Source organism: Heteronotia binoei, chromosome 2, assembly GCF_032191835.1.
Source record: "Heteronotia binoei isolate CCM8104 ecotype False Entrance Well chromosome 2, APGP_CSIRO_Hbin_v1, whole genome shotgun sequence".
NCBI lineage: Eukaryota > Metazoa > Chordata > Lepidosauria > Squamata > Gekkonidae > Heteronotia > Heteronotia binoei.
The window spans coordinates 22,608,180-22,632,269 of record NC_083224.1 but is presented as its reverse complement, the minus strand read 5'-3'; the positions used below and the strand labels follow the sequence as shown (position 1 = coordinate 22,632,269).

Genomic DNA, 24,090 nt, shown 5'->3' with positions numbered 1-24,090 from the left:
CCTTGGCTCATAGCTGCACCCAGATTTGTCTTTCTTTTCTTTTTGAGCCATCTTGAGTCCTTCTAATGGAAGGATAGTGAGATATGCATAATTCCATTGATACACATAAGAATAGAATTGCTCTCCATGAATCTGTATACTTCCCCTTAAAGTCGAGTGGCCATCATAACATCCTATGTAGCCTGCAGAAGTATTTCCCTTTTCTCTTGTCATGAACCTTGTGCCCAACAAGTGCCGTCATCCCCTCTGGACAGGAGGCCCCTTTACGACTTGACAGGGCATCTTCGGCACGCTGCTAGGCCTGCGCCCTCTGACCTTCCTCTGACGGAGCTCCTTCTGCCTCAGAGCACTTTGCTTCCACGTTCTTAGCTTCTGAGATATGATGACCTTGGTTAAGTCTGGGCCATGCTGGTCAGGAGAACATGGAGGTTCCATTTATTCACCTTGGCTCACAGCTGCACCCAGATTTGTCTTCCTTTTTTTTTTGAGCCACGTTGAGTCCTTCCAATGGAAGGAAGGAGTCTTTCTAATGGAAGGATAGCGAGATATGTATATTTCCATTGATATAAATAAGAACAGAATTGCTCTCTGTGAATTTGTATACTTCCCCTTAAAGTGGAGTGGCCACCATGACATCATATGGCACTATTTCCCAAAACTCTATTCTACATAGTCTTCAGAAGTATCTCCCTTTTCTCCTGTCCTGAACCTTATGCCTAACAAGTGCCCCAATCCCCTCTGGGCAGGAGGCCCCCTTACCACTTGACAGGGTCTCTTGGGCATGCTCCTGGGCCTGTGCCCTCTGACCTGCCTCTGATGGAGCTCCTTCTGCCTCAGAGAACTTCACTTCCACCTTCATGGATCCTCCCCACATCTGCAACAACAGAAAGGGAGAGGGATAAGAGAAGGAATGGAACCGGGAGAGAGATGGATCCTGACCCTCTCCCAGACTCCTCATCACTGACTCCTCCATCAGAGCTGCTATAACCACAGGGCAAGAACCAGAGCTGGGTTTTCTTCCCAGCCTAGTGACCTATCTAGAGGTAGAAATATCTAAGGAAAGATAGGAACAATATACTGAAGGAATATAAATAAGAGATGAAAGGAGGACAGATTTCTTTCAAGTATAATCTTCTGAACAAGAAGGAAGAGTTTTAGAAAGTAAAGCTGCACTGAGTACAATTGGGAGAAAGAAATCACCGCGAGTAGATGGGGTATCAGAACCACAGAAAAGGAATCCTATCAAACTCTTAAGAAGAATCTGCTATGAAAGAGGGAAACAAAACAATGGCCCACAACCTGGAAACACTTTACTTTCCAATTCCACAAAAGGGAGACGTCAAAGACTGTAGTAGCTGTCGGACCGCTGCATTAATTCCTCATTCAAGTAAAGTGATGCTTAGCATTTCACAACAAGGACTGTTATCATATATCGAAACAGAAATGTCAGATGTTCCAGCTGAATTCACAAAAGGAAGACGCATTTGAGATCATAGTGCACATTTAAGTTGGTTAATGGAGCATAGGAGAGAATTTCAAAAGATAACCAGCTTGTGATTTATAGATTACATCAATGCTTTTGACTGTTGGGATGAAGAAAAGGTATGGTTGGTGCTTAAAGTAATGGGTGTGCCACAACATCTGATTGTTTTGATGTACAACCTGCACTCTGGGCAAGAAGCCACTGTTAGAATATGGAGAAACAGAATGGTTTCCAATTGGGAAGTTTGCCAGACTAGGATGCATTTTATCTCCCTGTCTCTTCAATCTATATGTAGAACACTGCATACGGAAAGCTGGGTTACATTTAGATGACGGTGGAGTGAAAACAGTAGGAAGGAACATTTACAATCTGACATATGCAATGACATCACATTACTAGCAGAAAGTAGCGAAGACTTGAAATAACTACTAATGAAGGCTAAATCAGAAAGTGCCAAAGGAAGATTACAGCTGAACATCAGGATGATAAAAATAATGACTAGTGGAGAATTACAGAAATTTAAGGTTATAGAGAAACTGAAATTGGTCAAGATTTTCTATTCCTTGGCTTCAAAACCAATGCAATGAAACTTGAAATATACTGCACACCCCAGCCCAACTAAAAGAACAAAATGCTGTTTGTTACCTTCACGCTTGAGCATGGCCAGTGTGTGGGAGTAGGGCATGTAGACAGCCGCCTAGGGCACCCCCTCTCCCCATGCACGGTGCGTGTGCTCCTTGGAGCTTGTCTTCCCCAATGGAAAGTAGGCTCCATGGAACGCAGATGCTGCCCGGCCAGTTTTGCGTTCCCTAGGTCTGTTACAGACCCGGGAAATGCAAAAGCAGACAGTGCGTTTGCAGGGCGCTCCTTCGAGCCCAGCAGGGGTAAATTAACTAATTGTAAAAGCTAAAGAAGAGCCAACTGCAGTTTCTAAAAATTAGTTCCTGTTGAAGTTGTATGCCGCCACTCATCCCTCCTACTCTACTTATCATAGCCATTGGGAGGGAGCTATAGCTCAGTGGTAGAGCACCTTTCTCGCATGCACAAGGTCTTGTCCCTGGCACCTCCAACTAAAAGGATCAAGTCGAAATGGTCATGTGAAGGTCTTGTCCCTGGCACCTCCAGCTAAAAGAATCAAGTAGTATTCTCACAATTTTTATTGCTTAATCTCACAATTCTTTTTTTAAAAATTAAAATTTAAAATAATAAACTGTAAATTAAAAATGTAAATCTTTTCAAGTTTCTTCATTTCTTTTACAATTCTCTGTTTTTAAAATTTCTTTGGGGGGGCGCTAGTGGGCAGCTCACCTAGGAAACAAAAACCCAGGCACTGGCCCTGCGGAATCTCAGTTACCGTAATTTCACCACTATTAGGAAAGATTCTCTACCACTCTTATCTCCTATTTTGACATACTTATTGGTTCAACAATTGTTGCCCCTTAACTGGATCCATACAGCTGTTGACTCTGTATGCTTGGCTTGTTGTTCCTGTTTTGTCTGAAAATCTTCATCATGTTATGCTGATTTGCTTTTCAGCCATGTGTGTACCTTTGGATGGTTTTCTTCCATTTCATTGTATCTGAAGAACTGTGATTGCACAGGAAACGTCATATGAATGAAACTTTGTTGGCCTTAAAGGTGCCACTGGACTCTAACTATCAACCAAAAGGGAGGCTGCAAAGAAGAAATCAGCTAAGAAGAAGCTAGAAAAGATTCTTCAGTGTAAGGACCCTAAGTGACCCATTGGTGACCCTAAGAAAGGTTATTTGTGCCGCAGTATACCCCACTACTATTGAGGGTATGAAAGTCGGAAAAGGAAAAAAGGTTACATGAAAAAAAGTTGATTCTTTGTTGTGTTGGAAGAGAGTTTAGCATTTCTACAAACACTGCAGACTGCCAAAAAGACAAATAAGTGGGTTCTAGATCAAATAATGCTAATAAAAGTAGAAAGCAGCAGGAGATGTGATAGACTGACTCAATCAAGACCTCGGGCAGTTAACACTAGGATGTTCCTAGGGTTGTCATAAATCAGAAGCAACTTGGTTAACACACACACAGAAATAGCTGGCAGGAAGCCTTGGGACAATGCCTCACCTGCTGTGCCTGTCTCTTCTCCTCTGCCTGACTCAGGAGGAAACCTTCAGCCAGGGCCACTGCCTGGGAACTGGTCTCTGGCCCGCATCCTCTCACCCAGCCCTGCACTTCCTGGGGCAGGATGGCCAGGAACTGCTCCAGGATCACCAGGTCCACAATCTCCTTCTTGGTGCGCCTCTCTGGCTCTAGCCAGTCCTTACAAAGTCCGTGGAGCCAGCTGCAAACATCTCGGGGCCCATCTGCCTCATGGTAACAGAACTGCCGAAAGTATCGGCTACGTACATCTGCGGTCACAGTGTCCTGAACCACAATCTCTGGCACAGCTGTTTCCCAGAATTCAGCACCACTCCCTGCTTGGAAGGGATGAAGACCTTTCCTTGATGCCTTGCCAGTTCCAAGGCCTTCAGGGTCCTTCTCTTCCATCTCCTTCCCCTTCCTCTTGGGTTGCCTATGACTCTGGAAAGACACTCTTACTCAATGGCTGTGAAGAGGGTGAAGGATAGCAGAATGGCAGGAAGAAAAGAGAACAGAGTTACATTACTGACCCTGGTGAAGAATCACCCCAATGGATCAGAAAGAGTGCCCTTGTAGTTTGCTGAGAGGATTAATGTCACCGTGGTATATTATACATCAAGCTTTTAAAGATATCCCTATTTGGTCCTTCAGGCAACGAAAACATCAGTGTTTACTTTTTAAAAAATTTCTTGTGGATGTTATGAACTTAACCTTCCGATTTCTGGCAATCAGTCTGTCCAGTGGGTACATCTCAAGGTAAACTGGAGCCCAGGACCAAGAGACTTGTAAAGGATGAACCATTAGAGTCCACCACTCCTTAACTATTAGACCGAGCTGGTGTGCCTTAGGTGGTGAGAAAAGTACCCCCTCCCCTGCCTTTCCCCAAACTAAACAAGACTTAATTATCAAAAGGAATTCTCTTCCCAAGCAATGTGGTAGCATTGTACATATGGCTTCACATAGTTACTTGGATAAATTATTGAGGACTGCAATCTATATTCTTGTTTATAGTTTGCTATGATTTGTATCTTTCTATGTAATTTTGCATTATTAATTGGGTCGTTAACAGTTAGATCCTTAGATACTGTTTTTCAGATTTCTACAACCCAAATTCTATTTCATATTTTATTGAAAGTACCGTCCTAGTGATCGCATAGAGTCCCGTTAAATGTCAGACTATAATTAATGTAGATTCAGGTGGGCAGACAAGTTGGTCGGAAGCAGCAGAACGAAGTTTTAGCCCAGTGACATTTTTAAGACTGAAAAAGTTTTATTCATGGTATGAGCTTTCATGAGCAAACATGGCTACCCACCTGAATCTATCTTCATGGAGGGCACCACATTAAGCTGTATGGAATGGACAGGGTCGGATCTGGGTGGGGGGGCAGAGGTGGTTGCCCCGGGCACCAACTGGGGTGTATGTGCCAAATTGGGTATTGAGTCCATTGTATTCTATGGGACCATAAGATAGAATGACCCATAAGAGAGTGCCATTTTTTAATTTTGCCCCCCCCCCTCAAAAAACATCTAGATCCGGTCCTGGTATTGGAACTCCATCAACCTTATGAAGACACTTGCACAGGTACAGACTGATATTTCCTTTCTTATAAAATGCAAAAACCTGGACTAGTCTGAAGTGCGCTTGCACACAAAAGCTTAAATAAAACTTTGTATGTCTTAAAGGTATTGCTTGACCTAGACTTTGTTCAATAATTAAAGCAAATAAATAAAACACCCCCCCCCATCCCCAAACGCCCCCATCATGGGGAGAGCACTGGCTCAAGCAGAGGCCGCCTTAGAAAGAGCCGCCTGGGGGCGTGGCGTCGCACGCATAGGGAATGGACGCCTGAAAGCAGAGCTCCTTACTTACCCCTGCCAAATCCACTTAAGCAAGCGCCCAGCGTTGTTGTTTGTTTTCTTTTTTTTCTTTAATTAGTATGGGAACAGTAGATGGTCAAAAGCCCAGATCAAAAAGAAATTCAAGGAACTCTGTTAAAGACTATTTTCCAAAAAAGCCTAAGGCTAAGGCCTCAGGAAAAGCAAGCAGCCCTGCAAGCAAGATGGCGTCGGAAGGAGGGGAAAACACAGCAGCAGACCTAGCTTCATTTCGTTCTGAGGTAATGGAGGCTTTTCAAAAACTGGAACAAAATATGACTGACAAAATATCTGCCATGATCCAGCCCCTTTCTGCTCAATTGGAGGGTTTCAAAACGTCCTTAGAGAAGGTGGCAGAGACGGCAGATTCTGCTTTTAACATGGCAAGTGCTGTGCAGGAGGACTCTCAGTATTTTTATAAAAGAGATGAATGGGCCACTGATAAAATTATTGCACTTGAGAACCAACTGAAATTGGGGAATGTTAAAATTCGTGGGCTCCCCGAGAATTCTGCCTCCCCCTCTGATTTAAAAACTCTTATAGTCTCCTGGTTATCGAAGGCATTGGGTTTTTCTGACTCTGATCTCTGTGCCCTGGAAACAGTATATAGAATTGGCCCATTGCGCAGACAGAAAACTTCGTTGCCTAGGGACATTTTAGTCCGTTTCTCTTCTGCCTCAGTGAAATCCAAGTTGCTGCAAAAAGCCCGGGCTATAAATCCTCTTCTGCTAGGAGATTACAACGTCCAAATTCTACAGGATTTGTCTTCTGAAACCTTGCAAAGGCGGAAAAATTTGAAGCCAATTATAGAAATCCTGAACAGGGAAAACATCAGATATCGATGGGTTGCTTCGTACAAGCTGCAAGTTACAGTGCAGGATCAGTCATTTGTAGCTGCAGATCTCGACTCAGGCCTATGCATGCTCCGCGATATGAATCTTCCTGTTCCCACCGGCCTTCTGGAAGCAGCCACACATGTTCATTCAATAACTTCAGATACTAGATGGCGTCGTGTGCCTTTGAACCGTCCTGATCGGCCTGTTTCTTCTAGAAGCTAAATGCTGGAACTGTTGCTATGCAGAAATCTCCCCCCCCCCTTTTTTTTTTTTTTGTTGAGGATTCCTGGCGTCCTTTTCCCCCTGACATATAAGCTTTGCCTACCGAACTGCTGACTTATAAGCTTTGCCTACGTGGTGCTTATGAAGCAGTGTTTATATATGAAATTGGGGGGTTCCCCCCCCTTTTTTTCCCCCCTTGTTATTTATATTTTTTTGAAAGCAATGTTATGAATGTGAGGGAGTTATTAATTTAAATCAACTCATTAAAGGAAATCTTCTTGGTTGATTGGGTATGCATGATTGGAAGAGTGGAGTGACTTGGAATATATGGTTTAAAAAGTAAGTGGAAGTAGGTGTTTGAATGGGGAGGCTGGGTGACGAGAGAGGGTGTGGGAGTGAGTGAGAGAGTGAGAGAGAGTGAGAGGGGGGGGGTAGATCTGAGTGAGAAACTTGAATAGTATGATCAGGGCTTTATATCAATATATTTCTTTCTACTGTGAGTTAATGAAGTGTCAGGTCCTTTTCCCTTCCTTTGTGAATTCTTGAATGGAAATGAGTGTGTGAGACAGAGGGTTGGTAGGGAATGTATGTGTGTGTCAGTTTGTGCCGTATGATATTATGAGGGTTTGGAAATTTGTTTCCCTTACTATCACATCTCCCTACATAGGCTTATAAGAGGCTGAAGGATAGTTGGTGGGGAGTGTTTGGGGAGATCAGTATTTAATAGTGTTCACAATTCTGTTTAAAGTTTCATTGTATTTTTATCATAGTGTCTTAAGTCTCACTATAACTTTGTGATCGAGATCCGATGCTGTTACACATGGTATATTAGTTTGCCTGTACTTATCTTTAATTCACTAATCTGAGTTGATAAAAGGCACAGATTTTATTATATGTAGCTTTCTAGGCATTTTAGCCTTGATTCAATCAGCTTTGTGTGGCCTTTCATTATAAAACTCTCTATACATTCGGCTCTGTTATTTTGTTTATAAATTTTAATTTTGCTGGGTTGATATTGTTAAATATAAGCATTTTTGGCAGAGAGGGAGAATGGAGAACTTCGGTTTTTTTTAAATAGCTCCATTTGGTAGTTGTTGCTAGTTGTGCGGTGTCTTCAGCAAGGAAGACTTCCGCTTCAAATTTAACCTTTTAAGTAAGTAGTTGTTGTTTTCCCAAGTTTGGGTTAACAGAGTTGGAGGGTGAGTTAGTGGCTAGTGTCTGTTAATGCTAGACCACTGGTGTTGGTTATGGTTTTTTGTTTTTGTTATGGGCAGCATAACTGTATTGAATTATTATGGTTTTAGCTGGAAGTTTTTTAAAGCCTTTGATTTGAAATCTGTCCTCATACCTTTGAAATTTGATCTACAGGATTCATCTCGAGCTATCCTGGTGGCACCTGGGTTAAATGCTATAAATTGTAATAATTTTGATAACCTTGGTTTTTTCCTCTTTCAATTATGGCAGAGTGCCACTTGAAATTTCTTTCTCTAAACTGTAACGGGCTAAATAATTTAATTAAGAAAAAACGGGTTGCCTCTGCCATCTCTCGTCAGAAACCAGATATAATTTTTTTGCAAGAAACTCACCTTAAGGGTAACCAGCCCAGGGTCTTCCAGTCCAAATTTTTTGCTCATCAATTTCAAGCTTATGGGTCTTCCAAAGCAAGAGGTGTGGCCATCCTAATAGGTAAATCAGTCCAATTCACTTTTGAAAATTCCTCAATTGACCCTAGGGGTCGGTATATTTTTATCAATGGGGTCTTTAATGGTAGCCCTTATACTCTGGCATCGGTGTATGCTCCAAATGATGGGCAAATCGCATTTATTAAAGATACGTTGTCACAACTTCAAACCTTTCATACAGGGCCCATTATCTTGGGAGGAGATCTCAACTATGTTGTTAATCCTTCTTTAGATAGATCTCAAAAAAGCCTGCTACCTATATCTGCCAATAAAAGGTCTCAATCAAAAGATTTGAATGGCCAAAATGATTTAGCTCAAGTTTTTCAATCCTATAATCTGTCAGACATTTGGAGAAGCAGACATCCAAATGAAAGAGATTATACCTTTTTTTCTTCTCGTCATCAAACTTATTCCAGAATAGATTTTCTTTTAGTTTCAGATTCTATTTCTAATCTTTTTTCTAAAGTAGAAATTGGCCCAATGATTTGGTCTGATCATGCATGGTTGGAAGGGTATATGTCAGGCGTTACTGACAGATCTTTTTCTTTTAATTGGAGATTGGATAGTAAACTTCTGTCTATGAAATCGGTTACAGATTCCATTGAAAAAGACATTAAAGAATTTTTTCAATTCAATATGGAGTGTGGAGTACCCCAGCATATAGTTTGGGATTCTTTTAAAGCTGTAATTCGTGGCAGATTTATGGCTATTGCCTCTTCGTATAAAAAAGAAAAAGAAAAAATTAGATCTGATTTGGTTGCTAACATTACCAAATTGGAAGAGAAATTTAAAAAATTTGGTAGCAAAAAAACTTATTCAAAACTTCTTATAGAAAGAAAAAAATTAGAATCTCTTGACGTCTCCAAGATTCAAAAACAAATGGCTTTTATAAAACAAAAATATTGGTTTCGAACTCCTCAATCTCTTAAACTCCTATCATGGAAGGTTAAAAAGAGAGTATCCTCAATGGCTATTTCTTCCATTCGTTCTAAAACTGGTACCTTGAAACATTCCACTAAGGATATTGTAGGAGTGTTTAAAAAGTACTATTCATCTCTATATTCCTCCCAGCATCCATCAGCAGACCTTATTTCATCTTTCTTAGACACTCACTCAGTTATTAAGCCTGTTTCTCCTGAGGTTAAATCCTTTTTGGACAAACCTTTTACTGCACTTGAAATACAGGAGACTATCAAGTCTATGAAATCCAATAAATCTCCAGGCCGAGATGGCTTTATACCAGAATTTTATAAATTTTTTAACATTTTGTTGGCTCCCATCTTGGCAGACGCCTGTAATCAGTTTGTACAGTCTGGTTCTTTCCCTGTTACTTGGTCACAGGCAAAAATCATACTTCTTCCAAAGAAGGACAAAGACTTACTAGACCCTAGTTCATACAGGCCGATATCGCTCCTTAATTGTGATTATAAGATTTTTACAGCAGCTCTGGTGGCTAGGCTTAATACCTTTATAGGGAACTGCATTCATCCTGACCAATCGGGCTTTATCCCACACCGTGAGTTAACGGACAATACTAGAATGGTCCTTGATGTTATTCAATACTGCCGGAAATTTAATATTGAGTCTTCTTTTATCTTGTCTATTGATTTTGAAAAAGCCTTTGATTCCGTGGAAGTTCCTTATCTTACAACCTTACTGCAGAAAATGAACTTTGGCCCGAATTTTCTGAAGATAATCCATTCTTTATATAAATCGCCTTCTGCTATTCTTTCTATTAATAATTTGGATTCTGAAGAATTTAATCTTTTCAGAGGGACGAGGCAAGGTTGCCCATTGTCTCCTCTGCTTTTTGCGATTGCAATAGAACCTCTTGCTAATGCTATCCGTGATACCAATATTATCACTGGTATCCCTATTAGAAAGAAACAAATTAAGGTGTCTTTGTTTGCAGATGACCTAGTGCTTTTTGTTACAAAACCTAAGTCTTCTTTACCGGCTGTCTTTGATTTATTATCTGTATTTTCTTCTATATCAGGCCTTCGAGTAAACCCATCCAAAACCATTCTTTACCCCATCACAATTTCGGATGCTCTCCAAGACTCCATTTACTCTAATTATCACTTTAAAAAAATTGATAGATATTGGACATATTTGGGGATCAATATACCTTTGAAATTGGGAGATATTTTTAAAGTTAATCATCATTTATTGATTAAGGACATTCTTACCCTGCAAAAGAATAAAAATTCTTCACTCATTCCCTGGAATGAAAAAATTCAGATTATTAAATCTTTTATTTTCCCCAAATTTCTGTTTTTATTTCGAGCCATTCCTATTCTTATTCCTGAGGATTTATTTGTGGGTTGGCGTCGTTCGTTCTTAAGATATATTTGGAACAAGGGCTTGTCTAGAATAGGGTATGCAACTCTTATTCGTTCTAAATCCTCAGGGGGTCTGGCTCTTCCGGATCTCCATAAATTTTATGAAGCTGCCATTTTAGGTGGTCTTATTAGATACCATGATGCTGACTTAAATTCAGGTTGGAAGGCCCTAGAAGATACCTATCTAAATAACAAATCGTTTCACTCTATATTATGGGAATTTCCGAAGAATAGACCTCCTATTATCTCCTCCAACCTTTTTCTTAAAGCTATTTTTCAGATTTGGGACAAACGTCGCCTCTCTTTAGCCCCTCCAATATCTCCACTATCTCATTTTGTGGATGTTTCTTGGTTTCAACCGGGGTTTTTTTACAAGTCTTTTCCAATTTGGAAAAAATATAACCTTTCTAGGTTTGTGGATATTTTGTCCAATGGAAAAATGCTCGACAAAAAATCTTTGGAAGAGAAAACTGGTGGGACAAAAATCCCATGGTTTGAATACTTGCAAACTAACAACTTGGTGACATCACTCTTAAAGAAATACAATTTCAATCGACCTCTCACTTTCTTTGAACACTTGCTATATTCTCCTTTTTTAAAGCGGAAGGGACTGATTTCATTTATTTATAAGGGTTTGCTAGACACTGATGCTGTTGATTTGTTATCCTATCAAGAAATTTGGCAAAGGAATAGTTCAATTAATTTTCAGGAGGATGTTTGGCAACAAATCTGGTCATCTCCTTCGTATGTTTCAAAATAATTGAATATACAATTACAAACTCAAAAAATTTTGTTTCGGTGGTATTTAACACCTCAGAGATTAAGCCATATGGCGATAAATCAATCCTCCAAATGTTGGAAAAATTGCGGAGAGGTGGGCACATTTACACACTGCTGGTGGTCTTGCCCGAGGGTGCAGGCGTTTTGGGCAGTAATTGTGGCAAAAATCAAGGATATCACGGGCTATAGTTTACCCTTAAGATTGGAACTCATTTTGCTTGACTGTTGGAAAGATATTTCTATTACTTCTCTCAATAAATCCCTGATATCCCTTTTACTAGCTGCTGCTAAAATGGTGTTAGCCCAATTTTGGAAATCTCCCAATATTCCTCCAGTTAAAGCCTGGTATGCTAAAATCTGGGAGGTCTATGCGATGGACAAGATAGCAGATAGTTTATGCAATATAAACAATTCAGAAAGTAACGAATCTCTGATGTACAAGTGGCTTCCATTTCTTAAATTTTCTTTTGGTCCTGTAGATCAGATGCGTACATGTATACCTGGTAGATATTATGACATTATTAATTTGATGTAATTAATATATGGACAGAGTATTTATTTTTTAATTCAGCTGCCAATTTTGTATGTGTGTGTGAATGTATGTATGTGTTGTTTTGTTTGTATTTTGTATATATATATATAGTTTGTGTTCTGCTGGTATACTATGCTTATACACAAAGAATGATTGCAGATACAGTCATTGATTGCTTTATTTGTATGTTTATTAAATTCAATAAAAAAGTTTTTGGACCAAAAAAAAAAAAAAAAAAAAAAAGAAAGAGCCGCCTCGCAAGCCCTGCAGATCCCACCCCCCCCTAAAGGCGGGCAAGCTGGCAAAAGGAAACACCTACATAGAAGAGCATCACGTTTTAAAAGACGGTTTCAAAACGTGGCGAGAGCCGAATTTGCGTCTCCGGAGACCGAAAGGATTTACTGGGGAGGGAACCTTCCCGGCCTTTTGCATGTCTGAAGCCCACCCCCCAGCCTCTCCCAGTCCTCTTTTCCCCTTCCGCCCCCTCCCTTGCTCGGCCTTTCTAGCAAACAGCTCGGCTACGTTAACCTTTTCACGGCTGCAGAAAAAGCCACGAGAAAAGCTCCCGCCCCTCCCCTTAAAGACCCCCTCACACACCGCGGGACTGGGCTTCATTCATCCCGACTGCAGTCAGAGACGCCCTACAATGCAGTTTAATGGGGCTGCTCGGGAGTCGCTCCGGACGGGGCGGGGGGAACCCCAGGCTGGATCAGCCTCCAGTCTCAGGCAAAGGAGGCCGAGCAAGTGGCTCCCCCCAGTCCCTTCCTCGCCTGGCCTCCATCCTTCCTCCTCCTCCTAGTCTATTAGGACTGGGAAACTCAATTGGGAGGGAGGATTAGTCAAGGTTAGATAGATTACGCTCCCTTTTTCTTTTTTACCCAGGGGAGGCTGGATTTCTCTGGACCCGTGGAGAGGAAACGCCGGACCTCAAAGGCGGGCAGAGATGGGCCCTTGCCTAGGAGTTTTTAACAGTATATCTGGGAGGGAAGGGACAGAGCCTCGATCCCAAGACAGGAGGCTGCATTTTAACACCTCCCCCCCCCCCCAGCACTTGTCGTGTCCCAAAAAACAAACTTTTTGCAAGCAGCCCCACAGGGGGAAGAGGGAAATCCTTCCTTCCTTGGGAGAAGAAATGAATATATGGGTGACCAAACATAAAAACTGTGAGGATCCATGAGCATCTGTGCTTCGAAACCACATTTTTGTGCCACAGCAGTGCCATGAAGCAGTGGATCCATGATTTTTTGTGGTGCTGTCAGTGGGTATTGAAGATCATATGTGATTGGAGAGTGCATATGTGGGTAACAAATGCAAAGATCCTGAGGATCCATGATGACCCATGGTTTGGAAATCCCTTTTTTGCACTGCGACTGCAACACGGAGTAGCAGATCCATGGGTTTTGGGATGCCGTCTTGGGGCCATGGAACCAGGCGATGAATTTTACATGACTCGGTGGAAAAAATACTCCGGATTCATGATGATCCTTGCTTCAGAATCATGTCATTGTGACATGGCAAAGATAAGAAACAGTGGATCCATCATTTTTTTTGTTGTCATCCGCAGGTATGGAGATGATAAGTGATTGATAGTGAGTCTGGGCTGAACCAACACAAAAATCCTAAGGATTTCTGGCAATACCAGAAAGCAGTGGATCCTTGATTTTTGCATTGAAATCTCTGGCTATGGACATTATAAGTGAATTGGTGGTAAGTTTGGTGACTCAGAATCAGTTAAAGGCCAACCGGAAGTACCCAGCTTGCTGGGGGGAAAGCGTAGATGACCGGGGAAGGCAATGACAAACCACCCCCTAAAAAGTCTGCCTTGAAAGTTGAAAACATCATGATGCGACATCACCCCAGAGTTGGAAACGACTGGCGTTTGCACAGGAGACTACCTTTACCTTTTCCCCCTCAGTAAGGACTAAATGAACTTGTATCATTCTTCTCTGCTCCTTTCTGTCCTCACAACAACCCTGTAAAGTAGGTTAGACTGAAACTATGTGATTAGCCTATAATCACTCAGTGACCTTCTACAGTAAGATAGGGATTCAAACCTGCGTCCCTGAGACCATTCTCTGAAGCTCTAACTAACACACCACACTGATTTCCCTAGGGTGGCTGCTGTTGAACAGGGTCAAACAGCCAGTCTTAAGTGAGACACACAAGTCGGATAGTATCAAGTCATCCAGTGGTTGCTGACAAGCTTGAAGGAAATATGGACGGACGGTGTGGGCAGGGAAGCTACTGTTGCTGACTGCCTGCTGCGCTGCCCTGGTCTGTGATTGGGCTGCCACACTGTTCTCTGCTCCACCTCGCCGCTGCTGCCCACCACCGGTGGGTGTCAGTAACCCCCCCTCCACTCTATGTGCCTGGTCCCACCCCCCCGCATTAAGATCCAACTCTCCCCCTCCCGTCAGCAGCCAACTTTTCCTCCTCCTTTCCATTCAGTTGGCAACAGAGAGGTTTCCTAAGTTCATGAGTGAGCTCTTGACCAGTGTTTCCTCTAAGCTGAGTTAGTGTGAGCTAGCTCACAGTTTGTTAACCTCTGGCTCTCACATTTTTGTCTTAGGAAAAATGGCTCCAGAGAAAACTAATCGATGCAGTAGCTCACAACTTTAATGCCAAGTAGGAGTCAAGTGCACCATTAAGACCAACAAACTTTTATTCAGAACGTAAGCGTTTGTGTGCTCCAAGCACACTTCATCAGACGAGGAATCGGGTACAGTGAGCAGGGCTATATATTATATATAGCTGGTAGGCAGTGGTTTAGAATGCAAAATGGTACACATTTAAGATCCAGTGACAGAATAGTTTAATTTTACTGTTCTGTCATTGGATCTTAAATTTGTACCATTTTGCATTCTAAACCACTACCTACTAGCTATATATAATATATAGCCCTGCTCACTGTACCTGATTCGTCTGATGAAGTGTGCTTGGAGCACACAAAAGCTTATGTTCCGCATAAAAGGTTGTTGGTCGTAGAAGGTGCACTTGATTCCTACTTTGTTCTACTGCTTCAGACCAACACAGCTGCCCATGTGGATCTAACTTTAATACCAGTAGCTCACAAAATATTATTTTTGCTCACAAGACTCCACAGCTTAGAGGGAGCATTGCTAGCCTTGAGCTCTTCGCGCCCACCCCAGGAACACCCATCCCATTTGCAAACCCTGAGGATGCAAAGGGAAATGTCTCCCTTCCATCAGAGATCCTTGCAAATGACAGCCCAAAGGAGATAATTCCTGCCCCAAGGCTTGCCTTCCACCCCTGGCTCTTTTTCTACAGTGGGATGTTTGTGGGTTTTTTTGGCACCTAAGCATAGTTCAATCACCGCGTCATTGATTCCACATCCTGTAAGCGTAATTTGCGGGAAGGGAAACGCCCGGTGCTGCTTTGGAAAGTGGGAAAACCAAACTACAGCTCTTACTCTTCGTTAATCTGGGCAGCCACGGCAACTGGGGTCCCTTGAAGGAGCTCTGCCAGGAGGCCTCTTGCTCCATCTGCCGAGACTATTTCCTCTCAACTGGTGGGCTTCCAAGTCCATACCTCCTCTTGCACTCCGCGCTAGTGGTTTCCTCTAACTTTTGTTCCAAGTTGATTGAGTTGAGGGGTGAGTTGGGGGTTACCTACACTAGCAAAGGAGTAATAGGAAGGTGCTAGGACTCCAATGAAACATGCAGGGTACGTTAGGCGAAGTTAGTGACTGGCCCAAAGTCGCCCAGCAACTTATAAAACAGAGCTGGATTTATGAACCTGGGTCTCCTAGTTGTTAGCCGCCATGCTCGAACATCAGCACTGTGGGGTGCATATGTGTCTTTGTGGAAGGTCAGGTCTCTAAGTGGGAATTAACTGTGAGGAAAGGAGTGGGTGCAGACTTGAAATTGGGGGACAATGGATTGGTGTGGATGAATCACACTGAGGTGGTGGGAGAAAAGGACAGATTGAGGAGGTCTGGTCATTCCCTGCAGCCACTGTGGCCAGATCTGCCTGTCCCGCATTGGTTTTGTCAGCCACCAGCGAGCCTGCAGCAGACATGGACTACTGCACCCTTCTTAAATCTTCGTTTGCGAAGTCAAGCTATGATATGGTCATCGACAGGTGGCGGATGAATTCATAGCGAATTCATGATTTTTGTGGTCCATTCAGCTACTGTTGAAGGCCATAGCTCCAGTTCCAGTTGTATATTCCATGCAAATGATTTTGGATGAACCGCTGTAAGTGAGGAAGAAACCCTGCTTCACAAGGAAAAACGCTTCCAGGGTGGTGGAGAAAAAATGTTGCTGATCGTGTGTAGTTAGGAAATGTGTTTTCAGAGTGGGAAGAGGGCTACTTCTGCTGAGGAGTGGAAGAAGATCAATGAACAGGAGAAGTTTTTCTAAAGTGGGAGGCATTCTGAAGGTGGATTACATATATTGAGTCAGTACAGATGGACATTCACACTGCTCCTCGCCTACCCATAAAAAGATCCTACAAACTGCAGATAGGTGGGGGAGCAGCGTGATGCTGTACGGAAGGATAGGCTTTCTGAATTTGGCATTAGCAAATTTTATCAGTTTTTGGGTTTAAATTACGGTACCCACCACCTTAAGACTTTTGCTTTGAGAATTCTATATATGTTTCAACAATGTACTTCTGTGAACAGCTCTATTCTAGAAGCTTAGTGATGCTACTGGAGCCTGCCTTGACAATAGAGGCCCAGATAGCAGCCACTGCTAAATCTGCATTTTTCCATCTTAAGCGGGTGAGGCAGTTGGTCCCCTTCCTTGAGTGCAGCGACCTGACAACTGTAATCCATGCAATGGTCACCTTAAGACTGGACTACTGTAATGCCTTCTACTTGGGGCTGCCCCTGTCTCGAATCCGGAAACTGCAGCTAGCGCAGAATGCGGTGGCCAGGCTGCTATTGGGGCTTCCCAGGTGGGAGCACATAAAGCCGGGGCTGTGGGAACTGCACTCGCTGCCAATAGTATACCAAATTCGCTACAAGGTGCTGGTTATTTCCTTTAAAGTCCTAAGGCCTAGGACCTGCTTACCTTAGGGGCCGTCTCTCCCCACACATTCCCCAGAGGGTACTTAGATCTGGATTCCAAAACCTATTAGCAATCCCCGGGCTGAGGGAGGCCAAACTAAAGACCACCAGAGAGAGAGCCTTCTCGATAGCAGCCCCCTACTGGTGGAACCAACTGCCAGAGGAAGTGAGGGCCATGCGGGGCCTTGCCCAGTTCCGCAAGGCTTGTAAGACAGTAGGGGGCTGCTATTGAGAAGTCTCTCTCTCTGGTGGTCTTTAGTTTGGCCTCTTCTGGTTGGCCTTTAACTGACACTGAGCCTTTGTACTGTAGGGAAAATTTAAGAAATACTGTCGCCACTGAAACTATATAACAGGGGTGGCCAAGGGTAGCTCTCCAGATGTTTTTTGCCTACAACTCCCATCAGCCCCAGCCATTGGCCATGCTGGCTGGGGCTGATGGGAGTTGTAGGCAAAAAACATCTGGAGAGCTACCCTTGGCCACCCCTGCTATAAAACATCAAGGATGCTAGCACCAAATTGCTTTCACTGTTTTAATAATTGAATGTTAAATTTTATAATATTGTTGTGGATTTTAATTGTTCGTTGTGGTTTTATTTTGTAAGCCACTGAGCCTGCTTCAGCGGGGAGGTTGGGACATAAATAAAATAAAGTAAAGTAAAGTAGAATAAATGTCCATAAATCAAAAGTACATTCTCAGCTTACAGATACACAAGTAAACAGAACACTCAAGATTTCTACACCACAGACACTGATTCCAGATTTTGATGCAGTAATTCAGAGAAAGAGAGGTCAGTTATCAATGACTGCTAAATAAAATAAATACTGTAAGACTGTTTATTCTTTAAGTAAGTTTATATACTGAGTGAAAAATAATACAGTTAATAGGCTTTGTTTATGTTTTGTCTAAAGTTTGTATCTCTGGTACCTGTTTTTGCATTGTGTGGCACATATGGCCCGGCCGAAGAGAGTGACATTTCTGTTAGATCATTGTAACAAATGAGCTCAACACCCATAGGCTAAGAAGTTTCATGGTTTTTACTTGTGTGGCTTCTTAGATGTAGTTGAAGATAAGTACTCTGACTGAATCTATATTCCGAAACTTTCTGCCCTCTGTGGATTCCTTGATGCTGTTGAAGAGTGCTACTGTGACTGAATTTCTTCCCACACTTTTAGCACTGAAAAGCCTTCTCCGCTGTGTGGGTCCTTAGATGACCTTGAAGACTGCCACAGCGGCTGAATCTCATCCCACACTCTGAGCATTCAAAAGGCTTCTCCACTGTGTGGGTTTTTTGATGTTTTTGAAGATGGCCATTCTGACTGAATCTCTTACCACATTCTGAGCAATGAAAAGGCTTCTCCCCTGTGTGGGTTCTTTGATGCTTGTAAAGAGCGCAACTGTAACGGAATCTCTTCCCACATTCTGAGCATAGATAAGGCTTCTCCCCAGTGTGAATTCTTTGATGCCATTGAAGATAGTCACTGCGGCTGAATTTCTTCCCACACTCTGAGCATTCAGAAGGTTTCTCCCCTGTGTGGATTCTTTGATGCTTTTGAAGACTGTCATTGCGGCTGAATCTCTTTCCACACTTTGAGCATTCAAAAGGCTTCTCCCCTGTGTGGGTTTTTTGATGTTTTTGAAGATGGCCATTCTGACTGAATCTCTTCCCACATTCTGAGCATTCAAAAGGCTTCTCCCCTGTGTGGGTTCTTAGATGATGGTAGAGATTGCCACTGTAACTGAATCTCTTCCCACACTCTGAGCATTCAAAAGGCTTCTCCTCTGTGTGGATCCTTTGGTGCACAAGGAGTCGTGATTTGTATCTGAAGTACTTTCCACATTGAAAGCATTTACAAGCCTTCATTACACCATGCTTTGAAAAATGTATATTATATTGGGTTTGATCTGGGAAGTTCATTCCACATTCTAAACACTTGTATGTTTCCTCCAACATGTGAAGATTGCTACTGTGTCTGAAGGTCTTCTTCACCCTGCAACTGATTTTCTGCCTCTGAGGCCTGCTTTGAATCCCAGCGTTCCTTCTCATATCTTCATCCTTGACTTCTTCTGGTGATACATGATACAGTTCCTCACCCTCCTGATTCCTCTGATCATCTCCTGCTGAAATAAAGAGAGAGAGAAAGAGAGAGAGAGAGAGATCTTGTTAGAATCCACACAAGAAGGTCTCCTGAAGTTTCATTCATGCTCCAAGTATTTCAGTGCCTTCCACCTGCTTTACACTGAAGTGTACAATAATATCCATTTTGAAAGTACCATAAGCTTCCTGCATCAGAGGGGCTTGGTTGTGACTTTTATCATTTTTATGCCTCCCCACCTGTGTGACTTCTTTGATGTGGAGTAAAGGCTGTTTTATGATGGAAGCTGTTTCTGTACTTCAAGCAATTATATAATTGCTTAGCTTCTGAGAAAGGACTGAAGGTGTTTGCAAATCCCACACTTTCGTTTCCCTTTTCCCTGCAGTAGATTCTCTGGTTCACACGGAGGCCTTTGTTCCTTCTTTTGTTGACTGACCATTCTACATGGACTGGGGTTTCAGGGAGGACCCCTCTTTCACAAGGAAAGGGCTTATCCCTCCTCTTTCCTGCGTGGCTTTCCTCCTGCCTCTTTCCTCTTACCTGCATGGCTTTCCTCCTGCCACTGCACTCCATCTCCATAGCTTTCTTCAGCATCTTCATTCTTGACTGTTTCCAAAGAGAACTCCTGGAATTCTCCAGCTGTCTCCTCTACATCTCCTGCTGGAATAAAGAGAGTGATCTCCATTAGAATCGCCAGAAGTAAGTCTGATTTATTACTGAAGTTTCATTCCCGCTCCAAATATATCAGTGCCTTCCTCCTGTTGTACACTGAAGTATACAATTATATCCACTTTGAAAATACAGTAAGCTTCCTGCATCAGAGGGGCTTGGTTGGGACTTTTATAATTTTATGGCTTCCCACCTATGTGACTTCTAAGATGTGAAATAAGGGCTGTTTTATGATGGAAGCTGTTTCTGTACTCCAAGCAATTATATAATTGCTCTCCAAAGGGAACCAGCCTCTGCAAAATGATTATTTTCTGACTGAAGGTCTTTGCAAATGCCACATTTTCATTTCCCTTTTCCCTGAGTGGATTCTCTGGTTCACACGGAGACATTTGTTCCTTCCTTTTTTGACTATTTCTTCATGGACTGAGGTGTCAAGGAGAACCGCTCTTTTGTCTTATCCCTCCTCTTACCTGGGCAGCTTTCCTCCTGCCTCTGCAGTCCATCTCCATCTCCAAAGTTTTCTTCGGCATCTTTAATCTTGACTATTTCCAAAGAGAACTCCTGGAATTCCCCAGCTGCCTCCTCTACATCTGCTGCTGGAATAAAGAAAGTTTCAATCAGCACTCCTGCAAGAAGCCCAGCCACCAGTCAAGAACTCCTCACTCTTGGGTCTGCATTTCTCTTATAAGATCTTCTTTCATACCAAGCTCACACGTTATAGACCCTTTTACAGAGCTATTTTTCTATTCTGCCCATCCCTCCTCTCCCCAAATGAATTTCAAGGGGGGAAGTGGCAAAGAATGATTCCCCTGCTGCTCTTGTTTTACTTGACGATTAAATACAAGAAGTTATCATGATATCCAGTCCTGCAACTGCACTGAGAGTTTCCTTCTAGCTGTGAAGAGAGCCAGGAGGAGCTGGGTTTTAGCCCTCTCCCTATACTATTTCTGTAGCTCTAACCAAGTGAAATGCACAGTGGAGAGGAAGACCCCCCATGGTTTTTGGAAGAAGTGTTGGGCGGCAGATGATGACGAATGAGAAAACCAGCCCTGCAGTGTAGGGCCACCATTTCTCAAGCTCAGAAGCATTTTCTTGCTATCTCTGAGCCATTCTCTACACATTAGCAGGGCCTAAGCAGTTTCTGAATCATCCAGGCATTTCTGCCTTTCCTAGAAGCACTGAAACAGTGCAGGAAACTCACAATGCAGGAAACTCACAAACACCTTAGCTACCTTTATACCGCTAGGACAGGAGTGCCACAGGATGAAAACAAGGACGGAAAGGGGCCATGGTCAGAAAAAAGGTTGAGAAACACTGGTCTAGATCAAAGCCCACAACCCTAATCATACTACGTGAGATGGATCTTTTCCAAATTACAATCAGAGTAGATGGCCATAACCCCTTTACAACATCACTTTCCCCAGATGGGGTTATGGCCATCTACTCTGATTGTAATTTGGAAAAGATCCATCTCACGTAGTATGATTAGGGTTGTGGGCTTTTTTCTTTCAAGACTGTCTCAACGTCAAATTTATCTAATTGGGTGACGGCCACAACAATGGCCTCAGCTGCCCCTGGATCAGTGGGGTGGCTTGTATCTCTCTACTCGGCCATGGCCACCCCAACTTCTCAAGGCAATTAGCTGCCCTGGCCTCAAAAACATATATTGATGTTGAGTCACGCATCATCCCAATGGCAGCGATTCGCACCTTTAGCACTTATGAAAGATCCTTACCCAGAAAAGCCATGCTCCCATAGTTCTCCAGCATGACTTCCCTGTAGAGAGCTTTTTGGCCCGGATCCAGCAGGTCCCATTCTGCCACAGTGAAATACACGGTCACCTCCTCAAAGGAAAATGAAGACTGAAAGAAAAAAGAGATTCCCTCATCACAGATCATGACACACAGAGACTACACTCTCAATAGGGGTAGTTTGTGAGGGTGCAGGATGCAGAGCTGGGTATGTGTAAAGGCAGTGCTGTTCAGAGCCTCTCTTCCTCAGACAGGAGCAAAAGCTTCCCTGAGAAAGGAGGGAGGTCCCTGACTATCCCCCATTCATCCCCCCCTACCTGGACCAGAGGTTTAGGAGGCATTTCCACTTCTCTGCAAAGAAAACAGCTTGATAACATCTCTTCACTGCCTGCAGGGGAGACAAAATGGGAAGGAAGAATTTTAGCCCCAAATTTCTATTTTGTTTCCTTGTCTCAATCTTGCTTATGCATCCCCATTCCCAAGGTTGTGAAACTTTGTTTTCTTTATGCTCAAGAAAATTGGTAATAAAATTGTGGGAGAGGTGGAACAGAAGCCCCAGGTACCCACGAACCTTGTGGGAGGGGGGGAGGTTATAAATGCTGCCAATACACCATGTCCACCCCATGCTCCGCCCTCAAAGTGGGGCCTGGCCTCCCTAATCCAGGGTCCTCTTTCTGAGTATTGCCACCCCGATGCCCCTTAAAAGTCTTTAAGCTCAGAGCCCGAATTACTGGCCTCTGGCAATGGGTTTTCTGAGATTTGCTGTCCCAGAACAGTGTGTGTGTGTGTGTGTGTGTGTGTGTGTGTGTGTGTAAAGTGCTGTCAAGTCATAGTTGACTTTTGCTGGCTCCAGTTCTTCAAAGCAAGAGACATAGACAGTGACAGGCAGTATGCCTCTACACAGAAACCGTTAATTTCTTCACTGGTCTCCTAATCCAAAAAGTAATCAGGGCTGACCATTTTTAGCTTCTAAGATCTGGTGACCTTGGTTAGTCTGGGCCATGCTGGTCAGGAGAACCTGCAGGTTCCACTGATTCATCTGGCTAATAGCTGCACCCCTATTTGTCTTTCTTTTCTTTTTTGAGTCACCTTGAGTCTTTCTAATGGAAGGAAGGTGAGATACGCCTATTTCCATTAATATAAATCAGAATGGAAAGGCTCTCCATGAATCTGTATACTCCCCTTAAAGTGGAGAGGCCATCATGATATCCTATGGCACTATTTCCCAAAACTTAATTCTATGTAGTCTGCATAAAAATTTCCCTTTTCTCTTGACCTGAACCTTCTGTCCAACAAGTGCCCCAATCCCCTCTGGGCAGGAGGCCCCCTTACCACTTGACATGGTATCTTGGGCATGGTCCTGGGCCTGCGCCCTCTGGCCTTCCTCTGATGAAGCTCCTTCTGCCTCCGAGAACTTCACAGATCCTCCCCAAATCTGAAACAACATCAAGGGAGAGGGGTAAAAGAAGTAATGAAATTGGAGGGGGGGGGGAGAGATGGATCCTGACCCACTTCCAGACTCCTCATCCCTGACTTCATCATCAGAGCTGCTATAACCACAGGGGAAGAGCCAGGGTTGGGTTTTCTTAACAGTCTAGTGAATTATCTAGAGGTAGCAATATCTAAGAGATATCTAAGAGACTTCTGGGTTCTGTCGCCTTGAGCTCAGCGGGGGCCCGCGGAGCTTGTCTCTTGCGGCCCCCCTGAATCAGGCTGTTGGCACCTCTAGGGGAGACCCTGGAGGGGTTTCCTTTTGGCATAGGGCTTTTGCAGGGATACAGTGGCGGATATTCCTGTCCTTGTGAGCTCCAGTGCTCCTGTAGCAACAGGCCAGGAGACAATATTGATATTAATAATTTATATTAAGGGGGCTAGGGGCTGATGGCAACGTAGGGACAATAAGGCAAACAGAAATGCTTTTTAAAATGCCTCTGTGTGCTTTTGTGTGTAGCAGCTGCTGAAAGAGGAACTAGCTAGCGGTTAATTGAACATGGATTGTGACATCTTAGCAACCAAGCTGTATGTCTGCTGAAGGCCTGTGGGTTTCCTTTTCACTTCCCCTTTTCTGACTCTGTGAAAGCTGATATATATATATATGTATCTGCCTAAGTAATTCATGCATGTCTAGCCAAACAGGCAGCAAAAGCCATTGTAGTAAGTATATAACATAGCTTGTTAACTAATAACCGGACTGTAGGCCTAAATGGAGTGTTAAGTATGATTAAATGTGTTTCTTAACAAAATAGCACTAATGGTATCAGGAAAAGCAGAAGTTACAGTAAGCCCAACACTATATGCCACATGGGCACCACCAAGGAAACCACCTAGCATGTTAACATGTGGCTAACGGTCTGTGCTAACAAAACAGCAAGCCACAGTGTGGGTCAGTGCTAAAGGGTGCGGAAGTGGGACAACCTGTGCCATCAGTGCAGGACGTGTATAGAAGCACTATTAATGTAAACATATGTGTTGAGAAATAGTATAAAAACCGTGCCCAACGGTGATCGGGGCTCAGACTCTCGGGTCTGCAGCCCGTGTACAGGGCCCATGTGCACGTTAAATAAAGAAAGCTGTTTTCTTGACTTTGCCTCCGCTGCCTCTGTGATTGATCCGCTTGAAATTGGTAACGTATAAATAGGGTTTTCCTGCTACACTCCATGGACATGATCACCATTATGGCAGA

At 43.2% G+C, this 24,090-nt stretch overlaps 1 protein-coding gene across 1 annotated transcript in view; it reads right to left on the bottom strand.

Moving 5' to 3' along the window:
- Positions 1 to 24,090, bottom strand: part of LOC132566023 (zinc finger protein 420-like) — a 58,318-nt gene that overhangs the window by 31,289 nt on the left and 2,939 nt on the right. Inside the window, exon 2 of the mRNA XM_060230673.1 lies at positions 760 to 874. Within this exon, the coding sequence (XP_060086656.1) occupies positions 760 to 874 (115 nt within the window). The remainder of the gene's footprint in view (positions 1 to 759; positions 875 to 24,090) is intronic.